The following is a 25855-nucleotide window of genomic DNA, read 5'->3' on the forward strand; positions in this document are numbered from 1 at the left end:
GGGCTGGTGTGAGGATTCTGAGAAATGGGGATGTGTAAAGCCTGTGCCAAGGGCTCCCTAAACACGAGCATTCACTGGTCTATCAGCCAGCCACAGTGGACTGCGCACACCTGAGCAGGAAGGTGCTGGGGATGATGAGAAGCACACGGCATGGGAGAGGCCCAACACTCATGATGAGGAAACCCACGGGCCGTAGGAAAACAGCACCACGCACCAAGCCCTGGGTGCACTCAACTACTCGGCTAATCCATGCATTCGGACTGGTGCTGGCAGAGAACACTGAGAGCCCCCCAGGCTGCCAAAGGAGCAAACAAATCTGTCTTGGAAGAAGCCCAGCCCAAACTTTGCTCCTTATGGAGGCAAGGACCGGGATACTTGTCCCTGGAGAAGGACATCATGCTTGGTAAATTGGAGGGGTAGTGAAAAGAGGAAGGCCCTGGGGAGATGGACTGACTCAGTGGCTGCACAATGGGCTCAGACATCGGGACAATTGTGAGGATGGCCCAGGGCTGGTCAGGGTCTCCTTCTGTTGTACATCAGATACCTCCATGCCACCTAACACTTGGCATTCAGAATCTACGCAGCGTGAAGGAAGGGGCTGGAGCTGCTTGGGTAAGATTACAGCCAAGAAAACCACAAAGACAGTTCTACTGGGTCGCGTGGAGTTCTCCTGGTCCGCAATGGGTTTTAATACGCTGAGAGGGAATTGGGGTGGAAAACTGAGATTCAGAGGCGGCCCCAGGGCACACTTGGCAAATGTGTAACAGACACAGCTAGGGCTGGAATTCCAGTGTCCAGACTCCATCACTTCGGACCCAGGTCAAGGTGCCCACTCCCTCCCCAGCCGCCCGGGACTCACCGGAGCCTGGTATCTGTGGATTTGAGGGTGAAGCCCAAAACGGGAGTAGCTGGAAGGCCTGCTGACCGGACAGAACTTCAGCATCCTGTTCAGCCCCGAGGGAGACTGCAGGCAGCAAACTCAAGACGCGCATGGGGTCCCACACTCTCTACAGTCTTTTCCTTGGGACCCAGGGGAACCAGGTGGGAAAGGAGGAGAGGAGGGGTGCGGGGCTAGAGAGATGTGGGCGAGGCCGGAAGGAGTTACAAACCGAGAGGAGGGGAGGTTGATGGGGTGGGTCACTCACCCGTTCTCTCCCACCCCCATCCCTTGTTACCCACTCTGGGAGGACGTGCGCCATCGGAGAAAATGGAAGCAGCGCTGTGGTCCCTGAGGCGCTGGTCTAGGACGCTGATCGAGCCGCCTCCCTGGTGTGGATCTTACGGTTACCCAGGTCACCGGGACTTCCCCACCGGTCTGACGCTTTGTCTGGGTCTCGGTCTCCAAGGAAACGCAACACGCACTACCGAGCGCCCCGAGGGACCGATCCCGCAAGGCAGAATGGAAGGCCCCACTCCAGCCTTGTCCATTTGATTTCAGTTCCCCATCCCTTTGCCCACCTGTCAGCAGCTCCGCTTCCATCCCCCTTCATTGCTTCCTTGCCTCAGGACCTGGTTGCTGAAAATTGTAGGGATCAATGAGCACACAAGTTCATGTCACCTGATCTACTCAAAGGCACTTCTCCTTCCTTTAACGCCGTCCTGTTTAAAGCCAAGCCCTAACCTCTCTCACCTTCGTATACCTACTGCCCACATGACGTAAGCGCTACTTTTCTATTCTCGCTGATGAATATACTGAGTTTCTGAGAAATGAAACAGCACACTTTTTAAAAACGTTTTATTAGGGGCTCTTATCGCAGCGTCCTCTAGCGCTTGCCGCTGATTTTAGCAGACAGAGAGCTTCCCACCAACCATAGCTCCAGCTATCTCATTCAACTCTGATCACAATCCATACATACATCAATTATGTAAAGCACATTTGTACATTCATTGCCCTCATCATTCTCAAAACATTTGCTCTCCACTTAAGCCCTTTGCATCAGGTCCTCTTTTTTTCCCCCTCCTTTCCCGCTCCCCCCTCCATCATGAGCCCTTGATAATTTATAAATTATTATTTTGTCATATCTTGCCCTGTCCGACGTTTCCCTTCTCCCCCTTTTCTGTTGTCGGTCCCCCAGGGAGGAGGTCACATGTAGATCCTTGTAATCAGTTCCCTCTTTCTAACCCACTCTCCCTCTACCCTCCCAGTATCACCACTCACACCCCTGGTCCTGAAGGGATCATCCGCCCTGGATTCCCTGTGCCTCCACCTCCTATCTGCACCAGTGTACATCCTCTGCTCTTCGGATCATGATAGTGTGGGGGTGGGGGGGAGGCGGGGAGGAAGCATTTAGGAACTAGAAGAAAGCTGTATTCTTCATCGGTACTACATCGCACCCTGACTGACTCATCTCCTCCCCTAGACCCCTCTGCAAGGGGATCTCCAGTGGCTGACAAATGGGCTTTGGGTCTCCACTCTGCACTTCCCCCTTCATTCACTATGGTAAGATTTTTTTGTTCTGATAATGCCTTATACCTGATCCCTTCGACACCTCATGATTGCACAGGCTGGTGTGCTTCTTCCATGTGGACTTTGTTGCTTCTGGGCTAGATGGCCGCTTGTTTACCTTCAAGCCTTTAAGACCCCAGATGCTATCTCTTTTGATAGCTGGGCACCATCAGCTTTCTTTGCCACATTTGCTGTGTACTCGTTTGTCCTCAGCGATCATATCATGGAGGTATGCACCCAATAATATGATTTTTTGTTGTTTGATGCCTGATAACTGATCCCTTCGGAACCATGTGATCACACAGGCTGGTGACAACACACTTTTTTAAATTAATCGGTTTATTGGGGGCTCTTACCACTCTTCTAACAATCCATACATCAGTTGTTTCAAGCACATTTATATAAATGTTGCCATCATCATTTTCAAGACATTTTCTACTTGAAGCCTTGGTATCAGCTCCTCTCTCTTCCCCTCACTGCCCCGCCCTGCTATCCTCCTGACCCTTGATAAATTATAAAGTATTATTGTTTTCATATCTTACACCATCCGCTGTCTCCCTTCACCCATGTTCTGTACCACCACCTTCTCTAGGATGTCGTTTTCCACTCTCTGGAGTATTATTTCCACCCTCATCCTACTATGTTTTCATTTCTTCCATTTGAAAAAATAACCCCTTCCTCTCCAGCTACCCTCCCACTTTCTAGAAGCTTGGCTGTACAGCAGAACTCCTGGAGAGGTTGGTCTGCAATTTCAACACACACACACACCCCTTAGTCAAGCTCTCACACTCCATCACTCCACTGAACTGCCTTGTTCAGCCTCACCAGTGACCTCCAGGATGCCAGTGCCCATAGTGTCTTCTTGGACCTCACCAAGAAGCATCTGACCCAGCAGAACCCCCTGGTTCCCTCCCCTTAGCTTCAGAAAACCACTCGCTTGATTTCCTTCCTTTCTTCCTACCTTCTTTTCCACCTCTGTGCTGCTTTCTCGTGATCAGGGCTCAGTTCCTCCCTCAATGCTTCTATACTCACTCAAGTCATTTGTCAACATCCTTATCGATTGCCGTCCATCCATCGTTGGCTTTGGATAACATCTGTGTCCGCCCGATTCACACCTCTAGACTGATGGCTCTGCTGATCTCCCGTCAAATATATGCAACCACCTCCTCCACGCAGGATGCCCAGTAGACAACTCTGATGAGCAACCGGTCCCCTGAAACCTGCCTCTCCTATGTTTTCCCTAATTCAAAATGGCAGCACCCTTTTCAGAGTCACCCTAGATGCTTCCCCCTCTCTCTCACATCCCGCATCTGGTTCATCAGAGGGAGGATTCTGTCAGCACTAACTTCCTACTACTGTCACACACACTTGTACACACACACCACTTTGCTCTTGTACTCTCCCTCCTCATGCCCATGGGCTTTGCCATGTCCATTGCTGAGCTGGAGCTCAGAGAGCCCTCCCTCAATGAAAGAACACTTTATTTGAAAGACCAGGAATTCTTTGACGCTCACCTGCCTGACGCCATCACTGAAGACAAAATGGGTGCATAAGCAAATGTGGTGAAGAAAGCTGATGGTGCCTGGCTATCAGAAGATATAGTGTGTGGGGTCTTAAAGTTAAACAAGTGACCATCTAGGAGGAAAGCAACAAAGTCCACATGCAAGAAGCACACCAGCCTGTGTGATCACAAGGTGTTGACAAAATCAGGTATCTGACATCAGAAGACCCGAAACACACAACCATGTAGATGCAAATGAGGACGGTCCAAGTGGAGACACAAAGCCCATCTGTAGACAACTGGACATTCCCTCACAGAAGAGACAAGGAAGGGACGAACCAGCCAGGAAGCCCCATAGCGCCGATGAAACACACAACATTCCTCTAGTTCTTTAATGCATCCTCCCCACCCCCAGTTCAACCTTACAAAGCCAGATAGAATGGAGTAAGTACACTGTTCCAGATCTCTCGACAGGACAGATAAACACCTCAGGATCAGTATGGGAGTAGCGATACCATGAGGGCAAGGGGAAGGTGGGGAGAAAAGGGGTAGAAAGGAAGAACTGATGGCAATGACCGACATATACCTTTCCCCCTCCAGGGGGACGGACAACAGAAACATGGATGAAGGGAGAAAGCAGATGGTATAAGATAAGAAAATTATAATTTATCAAGGGGTCACGAAAGTGGGGAGGGAGGGTAAAAAGAGGAGTTGATCCAAGGTCTCAAGTAGAAAGAAAATGTTTTGAAAATGATGATGGCAGCATATGTACCAATGTGCTTGATACAATTGATGTATGGATTGTTATGAGAGCTGTAAGATCCCCCAATAAAATGATTTATAAAACAAACATATCAATAAAGCTGTCAGAGCGTCTTCGTGTAGACCTCACACAAACCACTGCCAGTTAGCTGTTTGCGACTCACACCAGCCCTTCACGTCAGAGTAGAACTGCGCCGTCGGCTCTCCCAGGCTCTGAAGCTTTCAGGAAGCAGCCTGCCACCTGTTTCCTCTGCCAGCAGCCGGGAGGTTCAAATGACTGGCATTTCAGCTGGCAGCCCAGTGCTTACCGCTGCACTACCAGAGCGCCGTATAGACATAATGCTGGACTACTAACAATGCCCCCTTCTCAGATGCCACCAGTTTCTCATTCTATGGGCCAGAAGGACGTTGCACTAATGATCAAGCTTCTCTTTCTCCTTCTGGGTCGGCTTCTTCTGGGTAGAGATCGCAGCTTGTGGCAAAAAAAAACCAAAAAGGGCAAAAGACCAAGTCATTTCATTTTTTATTTTATATATTATTTGAATTTTAAGTAAGCATATAATATTTTTAATGTATATGTTTTCAGGTATCTCTCCTTTGCCAGCCACTATATTATTTACCATTATTTTATATTTACAGAACATTAAACGGTATAAGTACAGTGGTGACTGCAATTATCCTAAGTTGATGTAAGAATAAATATAATTATGTACAACCATTGTGGAAAGTAATATGGTGATGCCTACAACAACCGGGAATAGAAATAGCATACGACTCAGCAAACCCCCGGCTCGATATATACCCCCACAGAAATGAGGAAAAACACAAACAGACATATGCTCTCCCAAGTTCATTGAGACACAGTCCACAAGAGCAAACAGCTGCAAACCACTCAAATGCCTATCAGTGGAAGAATAGATAAAGAAACAGGTAGCTAGAATCCAAGGAAGATTATGCATCCCTGAAAAAAACAGCAATGAGACCCCAAAACACCTCATGAGATGGAAGAACCTGGAAACCCTTATGCTGAGTGAAGTTAACCCCAAAAGGGCAAATATTGCACGAGTCCAGTGCTGTAAGGTAAACACCGAGATGAAGGCAGGCCTCTGCTCCCCAGGCATGCCGGCTTCTAACCCAGGGCCCTGCCGCAGTGAGGTAGAGACCCTGCCGAGCATCCATGAGACATAGCGCCCTCTCTAAATGTACATCCCTCAAAACCACTTCTGGGGTTCTGACGAGAGGATACCTCACCTCAGCTGGGGTCAGTTTTTCAAGATGTGGAGACAGGGTGTGTTAGTTTGGGTTGACTAGAGAAACAAATCCAGGGAGACACTCATGTGCGCAAGAGAGAACTTTATATCAAGGAGCAATTGACTATTGAGAAGACATCCCACCCCCATCCAGATCCAGTTCATAAGTCCAATATTATTCCATAAGCCAATACTAGTCCATAAAATCCTCTTTAGACTCACGCAGCCATGCAAGGATGCTGAATGCAGGAAGATCACAGCCCAGTGGGTGGAGAATCTTGTGGATCCAGTGGTGGGGGAAGCATCTCAACGCTCCCTGGGGTCTCCAGGTGGCTCCTCCAGTTCCAGGGCTCTGGCTGCATCAGTGTGGCTCCACAGTGTGGCTTGTCAGCAGGAAGAGGAAGCCGAGAGTGTATCTAGTCTCCAGTCAGCTATTTATCTCCTTTGTGCCTCCAAATGAGGTCATGAAGCTGCGACCTGATTGACAGGCTAGACTCCACCCCTTCGAAAGTTGACAGTAGGTTATGTAACTGCCACAGAGGGAAATTATTCAGTTGCTACCATACAAAATTGTGCTAACATCACCCCAATCCAACAGACACTCCTACCAGAGTGATAAGGAAACCTTACTGGAAATTCAAGTCCAGGTAGGGGGAGTGGGCATGTATGTCTCAGAGAAGGCGATTACATCGTTGTTGTTAGGAAAACAGAGAAAAGCAACCTTCCAATGGGGGCGGGGGGCGCGCATTTTAACAGCAGTTATGTGGAACCCAAGGGGAGAATATACCTGGTACTAGGTTCCTAATTGGACACTTTTGACCTAGTTTCTATGAAGCCCTTGGTGACTCAGTCCATGGGCTACAAACTACTGGGACTGTCGACTCTGTTCTTCCAAGGTACACAATATCCTTCATAGGCCACACCAGAAGGGACCCATGTACAAATCCTACTAAGTGAACCAGGCTTTATCTCAAACTCACCTGTAGCCAGTGGACTTAGGGTTGAAACTCCCTAGTGTGAGAAGCAGATGGCTACAGTCCCAAGGGCGTAGAACTGGCAGACTCGGACTTTGGATCAAGTCTTTTGCCTTGAGGGTGCCCACTGAATGGTGGCCCAGAACTACCACATACTTACTATATTGATGCCCTCCTTGCTTCATTATATATAGTAATCTGGTAAGCATGGCTCTGCTGTTGTTGATGAATATTATTGGGAGATTTACCATATCACCAACCCCCATTGTTTTATAAATTGTTCCCAGTCATTTAAGAGTTTCATCTGTACTAGTCAACAATTCATGCATTGTAGTTCATAGCTGCCCTATACTTGTATAATTTCATTTTTTCAACAGTGGTTTAAATTCTATACTATTGGCTAAACTAATGACACTCTCAGTGCATAGTAGTTATGCAGTAGGCTGCTAACTGCAAGGCCAGCAGTTCAAAAACACCAGTCAGCTTAATTCTAGCCTCAATTTAAGAACAACTCGTTCTTATGACAGGGCCCCGCATGATGCTCGATCTCATAAAGACATCACTGAAGCTATGGGTGCTATAGGAAAGTATGGAGAAGAAACTAGATGTGCTCCAGCTCCCAGAAAGAATAGTATCTGGGGTCCTAAAGGCTTCTTTTCAAACCCTAAGTGAGGGATCAATTAAGTTCACATGGAAGAAGCACGCCAGCCTGTGTGATCCAAGGATTGTAAGTAATGCAATCCAAACCTAAAGGACGGAATGGCATCGACGCTTAAATTGTGAGCACCGGGTGTGCAGAAGGCTGTGGATGACAGTGGAAGCCCAAATCCACATGCAGGGTCGCACATTGACTAAAGCTCTGGTGAATTCCCTCCAATCATAGCTGAGAGATATGAAATAACCCTGTGGTCAGACAGAGAGCATTGTAAAGTCAATTACGGCAGATGTAGTTGGGTCAAAATGTATTATCTTATCATTTGATTCTCCCTTTTGCCCCATTTTAAAGATATTTCTGTTTCAAAAGAAAATAAAGAAATGTATGTGGATTAAGCCCTGGTGAATCCCCTCTGACCTTGGACCGAGGATGTGAATGGCTTTGCTGTCGTGCAGAATGCATTGGAGAGTGGATTGTTGCAGATGCAGTTAGGTTAAAGTTTAGCACCCTATCATTGGATATTCCTTAAGATCCATTTACATTTGATCTAGTTTTTAATATTCACTGAATTCTTTTAGATAGAGTTTTTAAATCACTTTTACTTTAATATTCTTGTTGGGTTTTGTTTGTTTGTTTTTTAACATTTGTATGTATATGAAATCCAAGATAGGTAAAGCTACAGTGACAGTAACTGGATTAATGGACCTTGGGAGGATGACAGGGGAGGTTGGAGGGGTGGGAGGGGAGCTAATAACGATGATTTCAAGAATGAATTCAATGTTCTAAAACTGTTTGTGGTGATGATTGTACAACTCTTCTTAAAGTAATTGACCCCTTGAATTATATGATATGTGAATTATATGCCAATAAAACTTTGGGGGCAGAGAACAAATATAATTGACTTTTTTTAAATAATTGACTCTTAACAGTATGGCAAGCTGCATTGTCCAAAGAGAGCTACAATAAGATCTCCCATCCTGCCTACTCTGACAGCATCATACTTACTGTGCACTCCCTGAATTCTTAATCCAGAGACTCCACAGCAACATTATTGCTGTGTGCTGTCAGGTCAGACTGATTCATAGCAACCTTAAGGAAAACAGAAGGAAACACTACCCAGTTCTGACATCTATGTTTGAGATCATTGATGCAGCCACAGTGTCGGTCCATCTTCTCGATGGTCTTCCTCGCTTTCACTGTCCCTCCACATTACTGGGCATGACGTCCTTCTCCAGGGACTGGTCTCTCATGATATGTCCAAAACATGTGAGAACAAGTCTTGCTGCCATCCTTACCTCAAATGAACATTCTGGCTCTACTTCTAATACTGATTTGCTTTTTCTTGGGGCAGTCCCTGGTACTTTCCAAATTCTTCCCCAGCACCAGAATTCAATTACATCCATTCTCCTTCAGTTTTCTTTATTCAATGTCCAATTTTCACATGCCTTTGTCTAAAAATACCATAACGTATGTCAGGTGCATCTTAGTCCTCAAACTAAGCTCCTTGCTTTCCAACACGTTGAAGACTTGTGCAGCGGATCTAAACAATGCGATGCATTATTCGATCCCTTGACAACCACTTCCATGAGCACTGATTGTGGATCCAAGCAACACGCAACACTTGACTACTCCCATCTTCTCTCCATTGATTATTACTCGGACAGTTGTGAAGGTGTGGTTTTCTTTACATCGAATTGTAGTCCATACAAGAGGCTGCAAAAGCATTGATCTTCATCAGCAAGTGATTCAAGTCCTCCTTCCTTTCAGCAAGCAATGCTGTCGTCTGCAGATCGCAGGCTGTTCGGAAACCTTCCTCCAATACCGCTGCCACATCCTTCTTCAGCTAATCCTGCTTCTCTGATGATTGCTCCACAAATAGTGTGGTGAGGGGACACACGCTGACACACCTGTCCTGATTTTAAACGATGCAGCATTCCCTTGCTCTGTTTGCCTGGTTACCTCTTGATTCACGTTCAGGTTTGGCATGAGCACAATGTAGTGCTCTGGTACCCCCATTCTTCTCCGGGCTCTCATTGTTTGTTGTAGTCCACATAGTTGAAGGCCTTAGCATGAGACACAAGGAAACATCTGTGTTAGTCTGGGTTGACTAGAGAAACAAATTCATAGACACTCATATGTTTAAGAAAGAGATTTAGATAAAAGAGTAACTGTATATTAAGAAAACATCCCAGCCCAGTCCAGATCAAGTCCATAAGTCCCATATTAACCCATATGTCCAATACCAATCTATAAATTCCTCTTCAGATTCATGCAACATATGCAATGACACCGAATGCAGGAAGATCACAGGCCAGTGGGTGGAAGAAGCATCTCATTGCGGATATGGGTCTCCACATAGCTCATCCAGCTCCAGAGCTCTGGCTCTATCAGCATAGCTCCATGTGGCTTGTCAACAGGAATATCTTGCAGGGAGAAAGTGAGTGTATCTGTCCTCCAGGGAGCTATTTATTTCCTTCACGCCTCCAAATGAGGTCATCAGGCTGTGACCTGATTGACAGGCTAGACTCCATCCCATCGCAAGTTGACACCAGTTTATGTAACTACCACATTGTTCTGGCATTCTCTGCTTTCAGCCAAGATCCCCTTGGCATCAGCAATGATATCCCTGGTTCAACATCTTAAGAATCTGGCCTGAAAAAAAAAACACTAAAAAATAAAATTAAAAGAATCCGGCCTGAACCTGTCAATGTACTGTGGCAACCACTGTTGGATGATCTTCATCACAGTGTAACTTGCATGTGACATTAATGATATCGTTCTATTATCTGACTATTCTGGTGGATTACCTTTCTTTGGAATGTGTGCAAAAATGGATCTCCTCCAGGCAGTCAGTCAAGTAGCCCTCTCTCAAGTTTCCTGGCATAGACCAGAGGTTGCTTCCAGTGCTTCACCAGCTTGTTGAAACATTTCTATTGATATTCCATCGATTCCGAGAGTCCTGGTTTTGGCTAATGCTTTCAATGCAGCTTGAACTTCTTCCTTCAGCACCTTTGGTTTCTTGCTCATATGCTACCTCGTGAGATGATTTAGTGTTGACTTGTTCTTTCTGGTACAGAAACTCTGTGTACTCTTTCCATCTTCTTTTGATGTTTCCTACATCATTCAATAGAACCTTTCGGCATTGCAGCTCCAGGTGTGAATTTTCTGTTCTGAATTTTAGTTCTGTCAGTTTAAGATATGTTGACCATGTTCTTCCTTTATGATCTTCTAACTCTGGGGCTTTGTACATTTCATTTTAATATTTTTCTGTCTTCTCATGCTTCCCCTTGAATTTTTCTCCTCAGCTCTTAGACTTCGTAATTTCTTCCATGTGGCTTAGCTACTCTATGATTAAAGGCACGTTTCCGAGTCTCTTCTGATTCTCACTTTGATCTTTTCTTCCTTGTCTTTTTAATGACCTTTGCCTCTTCTTGTACGATGTTCTTGATGTCATCCCACAGCTCATCAGGTCTTCTGTCATGTGTTCAATGCAGCACATCTGTTCTCTAAATTCAGGTGGGATACACTCAAAGGTGTTTTTTGACTTTTCATTTTCTTCAACTACACCCTGAACTCGAATATGAGCAATTGATGATCTGTTCCACAGTCAGCCCCTGCTCTTGTGTTAGCTGCTGATATTGAGCTTCTCCATCGTCTCTTCCCAGAGATGTAATCAATTAGATTTCTGTGCATTCCATCTGGAGAAGTCCAGGTGTATAGTGGCCGTCTGCGTGGGTGTAAAGAGGCATTTGAGAAGAAGTTGTTGGTCTTGCAAAACTCTATCAAGCAATCTCAAGCTTCACTTCTATCACCAAGACCATGTTTTCCAGCGACTTTTTGTTTCCAACGTTCGCATTCCAATCGCCAATAATTACCAATTCATATTGATAGTATGTTTGATCAATTTCAGAGTGAAGATATTGGTAGAAATAATAAAATAACAGGTGTTTTATACCACTAATTTAGAAATGTCTACTGGGCTGTTGGATCACCTAAAAAGATAGGTTCAAGTCCTACCCTCTGTAATCTAGGAGTGCCAGAGCTTGTCTAGATTCCTTAGTGTGGCAGGTACGTAATCTTGTGTCAACTAGAGGGTATTAAAAGCAAAGGGGTGGAGTCCAGCCTGTCAGTCAGGTCACAATCTGATGATTCCTCCTTGTGGGCATGGCCTTCTCATGAGGATTCTGGGAACTTCCTCTCCCTCTCTGCTTTGGTCATCCTGTTGACAAGCCACGCAGAGACTTGCTGAGACCTGCAAGAGCTCTCTCTCTCTCTGTCTCTCTCTGTCTCTCTCTCTCTCTCTGCTTCATCTTCCTGTTAAAGAGCCACGCTCAGAGAGCTGGAGGAGCCACGTGGAGACCTGCACCAGCTTTGAGATACTTCCACCGCCATTGGATCCACAAGACTTTGCATCCACTGGTTTTCCTGCATTTGGCATCATTGCATGTGACTGCGTGAGTCTGAAGAGGGATTTATGGACTAGTGTCACACTTATGGGCTAGTATCGGACTTGTGGACTTGATCTAGACTGTGCCGGGATATTTTCTTAATATACAATTGTTCTTTGAAATTAAGCTCTCTCTTACACATATACGAATGTTGTCCCTGGATTTGTTTCTCTGGTCAGCCCATCCTAACACACTTAGGGATACAGACTAGGTTCTTTCTAAATCAGAGTCTCATGTAGTGGGGGTAAAATTGGTCAGTTTCACAAATTCCCACAGTAGCCATCCTCCCAGGGCACTCTCTGCTTCCTGACTGGGTTTGGTGATATATTTCCGTAGTCCCACGGTGCTCACATGCTGTATTAATAATTCATTGGTTTTTTAGGGAATGTGTTTGGCAGGGTCCTCTAGAGGAAAAAAAAAACCAAGGACCCTTATGATTGTGTCTATATAAAATGATTGGTTTACATAGTAAAAAGGAAGCAATAGCAAAGTAGTCCACACAGCAGCACAGAGAGCTCAGTGAAACCCGCTTTATGGGATAGTTAATACACTGAAGGTCCTTCCAACTCACATCAGCCACTAGCCCAAGGCCAAGGAAGCAGACAGTAGGAAGACGAGATGCCAAGGCGTAGCAGAGACCAGTAGTGTAGCATCGAGAAGCAGGTCGCAGGTGTGGCGATGTGAAGTGGCTGGCAGGAGATGCAGCACCTGGAGTGGTGGGGACAAGCAGAGTCGGCCCACAGGCAGCTGACACGGCATGGTGGGGCAGTCCCGCAGCATAAAATAACAAGGTACAGCAATGTGGACCATCACTGTCCATGGGTTGGCTCAGCCCACAGGTAGCATATACAACAAGTAGAGGCAGGGCAGCTAACGCTGGCAGCACACCTGCCTGGGGCAGGTCCGACCAGCAGGGAGAGAGGAAGGGCCCAGCCTCACACAGCCATTTATCTCGGTTGCGCCACTAACAGAGGTCACCAAGCTGCAACCTGATTGACAGGCTAAACTCCACCCACATCTTCTTATAGATGCCAGGTTGGCACACCAAAAAACCCCTAACAATCACAGGGAAGAAACAAAGTACAACTCAGAGACAGGGAGCACAAAACCAATGTCTGGAAGGTGCCCCTGACGTGAGGAGCACATCCCTGCCTCCTTCACGGAAGGGCAGGTCTCTCAGCAGTCCAAGCAGGCTCTTCTCTGCCATGCACACCCACTCATGGTCAGGCAGGCATCCTCCCAGCCTCTCAGGACAGGTCTCTTGATCTGTGTGTCCTCTCTCAGCCAGGAAGGCCTCCTCCAGCCCTCCCCTCACGTCCACCCTCATGGGACAGGCCTCCTCCTCTTAGCTTTGTTCAGCCCTCTCAAGCCTGCAGCCCTCCCTGCCTTGGGCTTCCTTACTGTCGGCGTTCCAGTGTTAGAGGACCAACCCCTAGCCAGTGCAGCAGAATTTCTCTGGTTCTTCAGCTGCATACCTGTGGTAAACTGAGGGACTGGATGAGCACGCAGTGCAGCCAAATCTTCCGTGCTCATAATTTCGGGTCTGGAAAGCCAACACTGGTGGGGGAAGACTTTCACGGTTATGAGATCTAAATCAATCTTAACATGCATTCTCATGCTGGACACAGTCCCTCCAATAACCCCCCATAAAGGAACTGTCATAAAGGAGCACCCATCTAAGATGACCCATTCGTGCGCCTGGCTATTCCCTGAGGCTGGAGGTTGAATGTATGTAAGAGCAACCAGGTTCAATAATCAACTCACTGTCTTAAGGTAGCAACCCCCTCGGGAGGGCTCAGGGGGATTCAAGGTCAACTAGCACTAGGTCAAGACAATGACTCACCTCACTGCTGGTTTATTATGTCACCCGCTTATATTACTACCTGTTAACTATGTAATATGTTAGCTGGGTGACAGGCATGCCTTATGAAACATCTGTAAGCCCCTTATATCTTCCCACTGGAAATACACTCTCTCAGTCTTGACATGGGACAAGGAGCACCTGTGTCCCGCTGTCTGTCTGTCTTTAATATTTTCCATAATCAGAAAGTCATTCCTGAGGACCCATTTGAGTGTTGGGGACCCCATACCCCAACACTCCCAGCAGCAAGGTTCTGCCACCACCATCACGTCACCACAGGGCCCTACTAGGCCTCTTGCTGTTTTCCAGGTTGCTGCCCTTGACCTGGGCTAGAATTTTCAGGAGGTTCCCCACCAACTCTGGGCTCTCTCTTCTCACCTCTTCTCCTTTTTCCCTTCTTCCTGAAAGCCCTGTGGGGTTGGCTGACTGCCCACCCGGAGGCCTGGCCCTCCAGGGAGGCCCTGCACCCACACCCACGTCCTTGGAGGGGCCTGCTAGCTTCATCTGCATAAACTATAGTAAACAGAGGAAGCCGTCCAAAATTACTCACATTTGATACTTTTGATGCAAGGTGAGTACAATAAGCCAATCACAGGGCACGCTAGTGCACAGGCGAGGCAAAAATGTTGCAAAACCGTTAAGTTGTTTACAGCTTACTCAGATGATATCCCTGCACCTGGGCAAAAATCACAAAACCAGGCCCAAGGTCACTCCTCAAGGGTTAGGGAACACCTGTTTTACCAAAGACCCAAGACAAAAAGTCTCATGAAGGCATTCATTTTACCTCAGCCCTTGTCCCTGTGCCCTTTTTGGAAATAGGCTATTTGCAGATCTAGCCAAGTTAAGATGACATTCTCCTGGATGCAGGTAGACCCTCACCCAATAACTGGTGTCCTTTTAAGGTGATAGCACGTTAGCTAAAGATACAAAGGAAATGCCCTGTGATGACAGAGGCAGACTGGAGGGACACGTCTACAAGCCAACAGTTGTCATCAACACTAAGAAGCGAGGGTAGAGGCGAGCGCCTCCAGAGGAACCCCCCTTGGTGACACCTTGATTCAGACCTCTAGCCTCCAGAACTGTGTGAGAATACCTTCCTGAGGTTTTAAACTACCTCGTGTATGGGGGCGCAGCGAGTCACACGTTGGGCCGCTAACCACAAGGTCAGCAGTTTGAATCCACCAGTCCTTGCAAAGGAGACAGATGAGGCTTGCTGCTCCCCTAAAGACTTACAACCTTGGCAACCCACGGGGGCAGCTCTACTCCATCCTATCGGCTCGCTATGAGTTGAGATCAGATTGATGGCAGTAGGCACGGGTTTGATTTTCTTAGTATATCGCACTTCCTTCTGCCTACCCTAGAAAACAAAAACAGGGTGGTGCTGTTACATAATAACCTATAAACGTGGCCCTGTGGCACAGGGCGGCCAGCAGTGTCTAGGGATTTGAGAGAAAATAGAGGCTGTCAATTGGCCAAAATAGCCATTCTCCCTTCAATGATAGAAAGCCCAATGTTATCTGGACACATGGACCAAAGAACAGACTTAAGAAGGGGCTTCTAAAATCCAAGGCAAAATACCATTATCTTTTCATTTGTTTTTTCCATGACCTTTTGGAAGTCCCCATATTTTTCAGCCTTCCATGTGACTAGACTTGCCATGTTACTGAGTTCTAGGCAATTGAATTAGAAGCACCACAGCTGGAAAGGTCTTTGAGGTAAAAAAGTGAGACACGGAAGGAAGGTAGAATTGAGACAAGTAATGTGAAGTTCAGCGCAGCTTTATTAGGGTAACGAAAGAGGGAGGGGAGCGCAGAGAAAAGGGACAGGAGCATCTTGAGCTCCCGGGTAAGTTTCGAAACCCAACACGTTAGCTCAGGGAAATTGTGCCCATAGGTGGGGCAGTGGGATATTTGTAGGATTGGGGGTCAGGGAAATATGCAAATGAGTTGGAGAAAGCTGATGGCTTGCTCCGATGAGAAGGGACACTTGCTTCCTGGTGCTGCCGCTGCAGAATCTGAGTCTCTCACAGACCAGCTTCTTGGAATGTGGGGGAAGAGGCTGCACAGTCCAGCTCTGGCCTTGAGAGGCGGGGGAGGCCTCCCCCACCCCCACCCCCTCTCCCTACACAGTCCAGCAGGCTATCTTCCGGGAGCGCTGGGGGAAGGTGCTACACAGACCAGACAGTCCTTCAAAGAAAGCATGTCCTTCCTCTCCACTTTCCCCTTCGAGATGCCAAGATGCTGGAGGCGGCTGATGGCTGGAGCTTACCAGACACTGTAGCTCATGGGTGGTCCTTGGAAATGAGTATGGTCAAACAAGAGCCTAGAAACAGCTCGGATCCTATACCAGCTCTGAGGTGCCTACCTCCTACTTATTGTAAGAGACCAAAAGAAACCCTAAACAAACAAAAACAACTGCCACGGAGGCCCTTCTGATTCACAGCACCCCGCATAGGGTTTCTGAGACGTACGTCCGCCCGCTTGCACACAGCTGCTTCACCTTTCTCCCTCAGCAGCTGGGGGTTCCAACCACCCCCCTAGAGCTTCGCAGTCCAAAGGCTTGCCCAGAAGTGCCAGTGATTTTATATATATAAACAAACCCACTGATATTGAATCGGTTCTGACTCCCCAAATCCTACAGGACAGAGCAGGACTACCCTACCAGGTTTCCAAGGCCGTACATCTTTGTGGAAGCAGACGGCCACATTTCTCTCCCACCAAGCGGCTAGTAGGTTCGAACCACTGGTCTTTTGGTTAACCCCCGCGCACATAACCACCGTGCCACCAGGTATACTTAGCAACTACTGCCTGCGTTCTTGATGGCTAGGAAACTCAGTTACTTGGCATTGTGTTGAACTGTACCAGAAAATTCCAGAATGAGAAACTACGTAAGAATAAGGATCACTGAAGAAGCCCTAGTGGCACTGTGGGTTCGGCACTGGTCTGTTGACTACAAGTTTGGCAGTTCAAACCCAGAAGCCAACTCAGTGACCCTATAGGACAGGGTAAGAACTGGTCCTGTGAATTTCCAAGACTGTAATTCTTGATAGGAGTAGAAAGCCTCCTCTTTCTCCAGAAATGTTTGGTGATTTTGAATTGTTGACATGTGGTTAGCAGCCCAAAGCGTAGCCTGCTACATCGCCAAGGCTCCCCTAGAACAGGAAGAAGTGGGAGAGAAATAAGAAAGAATCCAACACTACTGGAAAGAAAGACAGTCTTTCCTGGGACTGACTCTGGTCCCGGTTGGTTGGCACTCTCCAGAGCCCTCTGGTGGCAGATGGTGACAAGCTCTGTTAGAGCACAAACGGTGCCTTTGGGAGTGGAAGTCACTGGCCTGGTGTGATTAGGCTGAGGTGGAAAGCAGCCAGATTAAAAAGTTAGTGCTAACTTCAAACCCACCCTTGTTTCACTTAAGGAGGAAAGGTGAGTTAAGGACTCGAATGCACAAACGGGGGAAAGAAACGGAACTGACCACGTAGGCACCTGTGGTTCTGACCAAAGCTGCTCTCCAGGGTTTCCAAGCTGTCCGGCTCCCTTAGAGCAGTTGGCAGATTCAAACTGCCAGCCTTTCCATAAGCCCAATGCTTAATCCACTTCACCAAATAAACTGACAGGAGGTGATGTTAAACCCATGCCCTCCACTACCCAACTTGTATAAAAAGCTTCAAAGTACTAGTCCAAAAAGATGAGGGAGCGCTAGCGATGCTAGAGCTCGCCAGAGAATCTGCAGGTTAACCACGTTTCCTGGCAAATCCGGTCTGCGTGTGGGGCCTCCTGTATCACCAGTTCCCACGCCCTAGCTTCTCATCTGTAAAATGGGTAGAATTACCCAATCGTTTTTGCAGCTTGTTTGATAAAGCTTGGCACATCGTTAGTACGAGAGAAATGTTGAGGTGCATGACTTGGGAAGAAAACAAAAGAATAAAATTCACTGCCGTTGGGTCGATCAATTCCAACTCATAGCAACCCTGTACGACTGGGTACAACTGTCCTGGTGGGTCTTCTGAGACTGTGTGTCTGTCTTCACGGGAATAGAGGCTCATCTCTCTCCTCTCTCCGGCAGCAGCCTGGTGGGTTCAAATGGCCGACCTTGCAGCTAACAGCTCGCCGCAGACGCCCGCAGGGCTCCTGTACTTGGAAAAAGTACCCCACAATAAGGACTGACGAACGGATAGCAATACGGGCCGACATATGATGAGATCCAAAAGCCCTTGATGGTCAAGTTAACATGCTGAAAAAGTTAACGGTCAAGTGTTGCTCCCCGTAAAACGCCCTCAACTTTTCTGTAAAGTTTGGACATGATCGTGTGTAACGTTGGGGGGGAAGTAAGCACCGTGGTATTCTTTACGGAGAGACGAAGTTCGGTTTCTTTCCGTGGGACAGATAGAAACACACCCCCCCAGATCGTGTTTGACTTCGGCCCGCCTTCGGGCAGCTAGCAGCGCCGCTGGAACGAGAGCGTCCCGGACCGCTTGCGAAAGAAATCCTCGAGAGCAAGGCCCGCGGCTGCCAAAAGCGAGCGGGCGGGCGGGCGGACGGGGAAGGGGGAAGGGGAAGGGGGAAGGGAGGGGGAGGGGAAGGGGGAAGGGAGGGGGAGGGGCGCCGGGCTCCCTGCGCGCTTCCGGGCCGAGGAGGTGGGGTTGGGGCAGCGCAGGAGGAAACGTGGCTCAGCCGTTTCCAGGGGGCTCCGGGCGGGTTCCGGCCAATATGCGACGCTAGTAAATACCTTTGGGGGGCGGGGAAGCGAAGCATCAAATTTCAACCCTCCAAAAAAAAAAAAAAAAAAGCCCCCAATCCCCCCACAGCCCCGGGCGGGCGGGCGCGCGCGATGGGCGCACTCGGGCTGCGGGAGCGAGAGGAGGATGCTGGGAAGGAGGTAACATGGCCACCGGCGGCGGCACGGAGGAGGAGAGGAAGCGGGGGCGCCCGCAGCTCCTGCCCCAGGGACGGCCCGCTGCCCGGCCGGAGGAGCCCGCCGGCGCCCGCGAGAAGCTGGGCTGGGCGCAGGTGGTGAAGAACCTGGCCGAAAAGAAAGGCGAGTTCCGCGAGTCGCGGCCGGCGCGGCGCGAGGAGGAAGGCGGCGGCGGCGGCGCGCTCGGGGCCGCGGCGGGGTTGGCGGCCTCGGTCTTCGGGGACTTCCCCCCTGCGGGCCGCGGGGACCCGAAGGGCCGGCGGAGAGAGCCCGCCGGGGACGCGGTCGACCCGCGCAAGAAGAAGGGCTTAGCCGACGCGGGCCGGAGGAAGAAGGCCGAGGCGGCGGCCATGGCGGCCCCGGCGACCCCCGGAGCTGCCGAGGAGGCGGCCGAGGGGCCCCACCTGGACGAGGCGGCGGGCCCGGCGGCGGCGGCGGCGGGCAAAGGACGCTTCCTCGTGCGCATCTGTTTCCAGGGCGACGAGGGCGCCTGCCCGACCCGGGACTTCGTGGTGGGCGCGCTCATCCTGCGTTCCATCGGCATGGAACCCAGCGACATCTACGCGGTCATCCAGATCCCAGGCAGCCGCGAGTTCGACGTGAGCTTCCGCTCGGCCGAGAAGCTGGCCCTCTTTCTGCGCGTCTACGAGGAGAAGCGCGAGCAGGAGGACTGCTGGGAGAACTTCGTGGTGCTGGGGCGGAGCAAGGCCAGCCTGAAGACGCTCTTCATCCTCTTCCGGAACGAGACGGTGGACGTGGAGGACATCGTGACCTGGCTCAAGCGCCACTGCGATGTTCTGGCCGTGCCCGTGAAAGTGACCGACAGGTTTGGGATCTGGACCGGGGAGTACAAGTGCGAGATCGAGCTTCGCCAGGGGGAGGGCGGGATCAGGCACCTGCCCGGGGCCTTCTTCCTGGGGGCCGAGCGGGGTTACAGCTGGTACAAGGGGCAGCCCAAGACGTGCTTTAAATGTGGTTCCCGGACCCACATGAGCGGCAGCTGCACGCAGGACAGGTGCTTCAGGTGCGGCGAGGAGGGGCACCTGAGCCCTTACTGCCGAAAAGGCATCGTGTGCAACCTCTGTGGCAAGCGAGGGCACGCCTTTGCCCAGTGTCCCAAAGCCGTTCACAATACCGTGGCAGCCCAGCTCTCCGGTGTGGCTGGCCACTGAGCACCCACCCGCCGCCAGCCTGCCGGGGTGAACGCAAAGCTTGCCCCCCTCTAAGTGCCAAAACATTTTTTGAAAACATTTTATCATTTTTGAAGGACATTTAAAACAAAAAAACCTCCAAGAGACATCTCCCTCTGCCTTCTTAAGCCGAGTTTACACCATTTCAGCTTTTTCTTGAACTGGTGATGCTCCTCAGTAATGATTACCGAGAACTGTGCAGATATGTCGCTCCCCCCCCCCCCGATTTTTTACACGTTTGTTTTGAGTTTTTATATTGGTTGTACGGTGTTGTGGGGTTTTGGGGGGTTGTTTTTATTATTTTTTTAACTTCCACTGTCCCACCCCATATCTGGACGTCTCCACAGATTGTCACCCATTGGACCGCCTTGAGCATCCGCCCCAGTACTAGGTTGGGGTCCAGCACTTGGCAGGCATTCTATCAGTATTTATTGGATTGAAAACCATGTCTGTTGTGGCTTCAATCAGAATGCCTGCTCTTTGCAGCCTCTCCCATCCCCCAGCCCCATTTAAGTTGCTGCTTCTGATCTATTGTGGTCTGAACTTTTTGTGAAACCCGTGTTGTTGGAAGTGTATGTAAATCTGATTCACTAAGCTCTGAAAGGTGGGCGAGGGCCTCTCAGTGGCAAAAATTGCATGGACTTTGACACAGCGCCTTCCTTCCATGGTTCAGAAGCCATTTTTAAATAGAATCATGGAATCTAGAATGTTCTTGCTGGTAAGAACCCTGGTTTTCCAGCAGGTGTGAAAACACAGGCCCAGAGAGGTTAAGTCAAAGTCTCCTTGCTGTTTGGTCTCCAGCTGAGCCTAGAGTCGAGTCCCCTGACCCCCAAAAGCCCGGTGCTCATTCCACTACCTCTCACACTTCACAACATTTTTTTTCGTTATCACTTGAGAGCCCAGAATGTCTGATATCCCCAGAATGATAAAACCAGAGGAATGTCGAGAAAATCAATCTGGGGTGTTCAAGCAGGGAGACAAAAGTAGAGCAGGAATTTCTAAGAGGAGAGGGTTCTGGGCTCTGTAGGGTACCCATGTTTGTGGGGGAAAATGTGCCAGGTCCCTTGAGAGCCTTCCCTGCCCCCATGCAATGCCAACAGTGAGAAATGGGTGCTCCTAAGTCAGGAAACCTACCAAAGGTTTGCATTTGCACCTTAGCCCCATAGCCAAGAACCCTGGAGCAAGCAGCTCCCTGGAACCCATCCGTTCATAATCTCCCCGACTCAGGAGAAAAAGGGATTCTAACCTGGAATTGGACGGGAAGTATTCACCTAACTAAAATGTATCTGCGAAATAGACCAAGCCAAAAGGCCTGAGTCAACTGTTTTCAAGTTAAAGTAGAAATATATAGTACACTGCTTTTCTCTTGAGTTAATTGTCGATTCTTTGGCTTTTAAATGTTTTGCTATTTCCTTGTGGCTTAGAATGTAAAATGGTTTGTTAAGAGTTTTGTTCTGAATAAATATTTATCTTTTGTATTGCTAATATTGCTGCTCTATTTTCAAAAGGTTAAATGAACACTCCCTCCCCGCCTCCTCCCCCTACACACACAAACACACACACTATAGCCGGACCTTCACCTGCCTGCAGAGGAGTGGGAATGCAGACCTGGTCCCTAGTTCTAGCGGGACTGCCTAGACACATTAGTTTACCCTGCAAATACATCTCTGGCTCCGTGAGTTCCCTTGGACGACTCATCGAAAGGTTAGCAGTTCGGTAACCACCTATCACCCTGAGGGAGAAAGAGACTTTATACGCCGGAAAGATTTACAGACTTGGAAACCCCCTATACAGTCAAAACTATACGTCAGAAACGGCTCGCTGGCAGTGAGTTTGGTGTGGAATTTAGCCGTTCCCTGTGGGGGGTGGGGGGTGTGTGTGCGCGCGCGCGCCACACTAAAACTCCCAAGTTCAAAGCCTGAACCCAGCAGCAGGGAATCCCAGTGAGGAGTGCATGTAAATGCCCTTGGCCGGCCGGCCGACCGACCTCCAACGACCCTGCCCAGCAGCCAGTTTGAATGGTTACGAGGATGCCCGGTGCTAGAGGGAATAAGATGGCAACCTCATCATCAAGTTGGGGTCAATGCCAAGAGGAAGGTGGAAAGTATTTGCTAGATTCAGAAAAGGAACTGCCCCGGGGAGCCAGAGAACTCCAAAGCCCAGACACACAGCCTTCTGAAGAATGGTCATGGTCTGGGGGAGCTTGATGGGAAATCCGATCCTAGGACTTCAAAGTTCCCAGTGTATTGATTGGGGTTGAGGCCATTTCCAGAGCGGGTCGGCGGCGCGGGGGCTGGGTAGGAGCCCGCTCCGCCCCTCCTTCCTGCCTTGCACTGCAACCAGACCTTTCCCGGCTCGCCGCGATCCTTCTCCCCTGCCCCCCTCGGCTCCCGCGCGCGGCCTGCGGTTTCCCTCCCTCCCTCCCTCTCGGGGCTGGAGGCCCGAGGCCCGGAGAAAGCCTGCATTCACTGCGCCGCGCCCCGCCCCGGCCGGCTCCGTGCCAAGCGGCCTCCCTGGAAGGAGCCTCCCTCCCTCCCCACCCCCACCCCTCCGCTCCCCGGGCGCGAGCGGAGGAAGAGGCTGCTTCCTTGCCCAGCCCCCACTGGAGCCGCCCCAGGGCCTCCTGCCTGCCGGTGCTGGGGCTGGGGTGGGACCAGCCGCCCCTGGCTCCCTCCCAGTCCAGCCGCGTCCTCCCATTACGATTCCTTCCCCGCTCCCGGGAGCGTGCAGATGCGCACCCCGGGGCGGACCTGCCCTATTCAAAGAAAGACTGGGGACCCTTAGGAGCAGGGCCCTGCAACCATGCGTGAACGAGACAATGGGGAGAGAGAGGCCATTTCGAAATCCTTCTTGTAGGATACTTGTTCGGGGGACAAACGCATTCTGAGCCCAGCGTCGTCTAAAGCGAAGGTTTCACCTGCCGGGAAGGAAGACAAAGCTCGGGCCGCAGAAACGGGCTGTGCCAGGAATCGGAGGCTGGAGTCCTGGGGAGGGGGAGACCAAGCGGCCTTAGCACGCGGCCTGCCGCCCTTATTTAAGAGCCTCAAGTTCTGTCCTAAAAGCTTCTGGTCTGACCACTTCCATTTCCATGTATTCCATCGCCTCCCTCCCTTCCATTGGCGTTCGTCAAGTATCGGCTCTATGCAGGCCCTAGGCCGTGGAATGTAGCAGTGAGTAAAAATCAAGTCCCCTGTAGCTCAAGAAACGGAGAGAGGCCTAATTTATATACATTTTATTAATTTTAAAATTAAAAGTAGATAGTTTGCTTTTTTTTTACTTCAGAGACCTTTTCTTACCTGAGAATTTTAAATTCCTGACCTAGAATTAATCCTGGCTTGTGATTTTTTTTTTTTATGTCCTTTCATTCCAGAATTGCTCACTGCTCCTGTTCCAAGAGCCAACAATCACGAAACCATGACCTTGTGATTTAATGAAAATGATTCCAGGCTTCTTGAATGTTACCTCAGTAGCCAATAACTAACTTATCACCACAGAAACCGATATACTGCAAGCAAAAGTTATTTAAGTCTCTGAATTCTCTGTTCTCCAGAAACTGGCTCCTCTTGGTATGAAGGGGAAATGCCCCCAGTTTGCAAATTGTTCATTGAGTCCTCAGAGCCTTTTGATGGCCTTGCTTCTCAGTGGTGTATGTACCAGACATTGGGTTGTATTCGCTCTTGTACAGTGTAACACAATGTAGTCATCCTCCATTTTGTGAAGGGATGTGAGCATTTAGAAGCCAATTCATTTCTTTATGGGTGTGGCATGCATCCAATATATAAAGATGTTCTGACACAGGTCGCTCCCTCTCAATCCTCCTTCCAAAGGTTCATTCTCTGAGGTCTACCTCTGGGAAGTAGAACCTGTGAGGAAAGAACAGAGAATCCAGAAAACTCCACTGAGAAACACTCGAGGAACAAGGGAGTGATCCAGAAGAATTCAGCTGATAAACTTGAGTAAAACTAACTCAAGGACCCTTTGATAAGAGAGCTCCCGCCTACCTTGAGCTTGTGCAGTGGGGAAAGCAGTTGCCTGTTCGAATAATAAAAATCACACCCGCTACCTTTAGGACAGACAGATAACCACTTACCTAAGCTATAGCCAGGATACTTCTGACCTGATCAAATAAAACAAAATGTGAACTAGAACCCAATCTTACCAGAAACTACCCCCATTTCCCTCAAACAATCATGGAAAAGATACCTCCCCCTTCAATTACTTACATCTGTAAAAGTAGACTGGATCTATCTCTCTGTAGTGCACTGCCCTGGGTCTCCTCCACTCCACAAAGACTGACCTGTACCTCCTCCTGAACGTGCTTTTGTTTTACAATGCTTGGCTGAGTGAGAAGCTGAGCCTGTGCCCTATTTTTCTACCTATTTTTCTACCACGACTACTACCGCTCAGATTCTTCTGAGGGGAGTGAGGCTGGAGAGGAGAACAAGCCTACAGCCTACTTACTACCTGACCTGAAGATTTGGGGGTCGTCAACCCCTGCAACCACATGAGTCAGGAGAAGCCTCCGACCTGGTGCCTGACCCTCAGGTTTGAGACTTGACAGCCCCCACACTGCAGGAGCCATTGCCTTGAAATGCAAGGGTAAGTCACCAAGTCTTGCTAATAGCGTTCCAGTTCCTACTTGTACTGATTTCTTCCGAACAATACACACTTATCCGTAACTCTGCAATCAGTGGATGGCAACACACAAGCGCTCACAGTAAAGACTTACTGTCGTTGCCTTAGGGTCCCTAAAAGAAACAAAATAAAGGCCCAATCAAAACAGTGACTTCCTCGGAGACCTGCTGGGCCAGTTCAATTCAAGGCAGAGAAGTTAGCTCAGAAAGTGACTGAAATGTGTTTTTGGGGTCCCCAAAGGGCCCGCTTGATAAAGATTTTCTCAGAGGACACAGGACAAGGGTTTATTAGGAAGATGATTTTAAAAAATTGGAAACGGTGTTTAGAAAAAGTACAGGAAAGTGACACCAAGATCCTTACACACACACACTCATACACACACACACACACACACACCGCTATTGTATGAAAAGTCTCTCCCTCCAGCTCCGATTGGACCTCTTCAGACCTCTTAGTTGGCAAATCTCAGGGCATATTGAGAAGGAAGGCAGTTTGAGTCCCTCGAGGATGCCAAAAGGCGGTGCCAACTGAAGAGCACAGAATTCATGGAAGGAATGAACGAATGAATTCTTCATAGAAGGGGAGGAGAGCTCAACGCCCCCCTTCAGAAGTGTGTAGTCGTGGATGGAGGCTATGCTGAGAATCAGTCACAGCAGATTTTGTTTACATTTTTGGGGCTAGGATTTTGTAGCAGTACTTTTTGACTTACCCTGGTAACCCTGTGTACGTATTTATGTATGTGTGTGCTTCGTGGTTATGCACCACTGGAGAACCCAGCCTAAGACTGCCGTCAAGTATTGTGCTCTTGCCTCGAACTGATAGGTGGTGACATTTTTTAGCAAACTATGGTAATGTCTTGAAAGAAACGAACAGGGTGATAGTGTTGGAACCCGCTGGCATCAGGCAGATTCCTTCTCCTGTTGGTGGTGATGGAGGTGTTGGTAGGTGCCACTGAGTCAGTTACGACCCATAGCGACCTTATACACAGCAGAAGGAAACACGGCAGGGGCCTGCAATACCCTCACATTCTTCCTGTCCCTGCGCCCACTGCTGGAGTCGTGGGGTCCATCCAGCTCAGTGGGGGGCCTTCCTCTCTTTCGCTGCCCCTCCACTTGCCCAAGCATGTTGTCCTTCTCCAGAGACCAGTCTCTCCAAAGTCTGTCAGACAAAGAAGGGAGCCGAGACCTTGCTTGTCTGATCTTAGTCTGGAAGGGCCACTGAG

The 25855-nt window shown here is 49.2% G+C and overlaps 1 protein-coding gene across 1 annotated transcript; it reads left to right on the top strand.

The window, feature by feature from the left end:
* Positions 1 to 18525: 18525 nt before the first annotated feature.
* Positions 18526 to 21468, top strand: ZCCHC3 (zinc finger CCHC-type containing 3). Its single transcript, XM_075563831.1, has one exon. The coding sequence runs from the start codon at positions 18778 to 18780 to the stop codon at positions 19978 to 19980; it is 1203 nt and encodes a 400-aa protein (XP_075419946.1). The 5' UTR covers positions 18526 to 18777; the 3' UTR covers positions 19981 to 21468.
* Positions 21469 to 25855: the final 4387 nt, after the last annotated feature.

This window comes from Tenrec ecaudatus, chromosome 12, assembly GCF_050624435.1.
Source record: "Tenrec ecaudatus isolate mTenEca1 chromosome 12, mTenEca1.hap1, whole genome shotgun sequence".
In the NCBI taxonomy this organism is placed as follows: domain Eukaryota; kingdom Metazoa; phylum Chordata; class Mammalia; order Afrosoricida; family Tenrecidae; genus Tenrec; species Tenrec ecaudatus.

What these genes read in the sequence shown, in the direction of transcription:
- ZCCHC3 (XM_075563831.1), top strand. Translation starts at nt 18,778, where the DNA reads ATGGCCACCGGCGGCGGCACGGAGGAGGAGAGGAAGCGGGGGCGCCCG.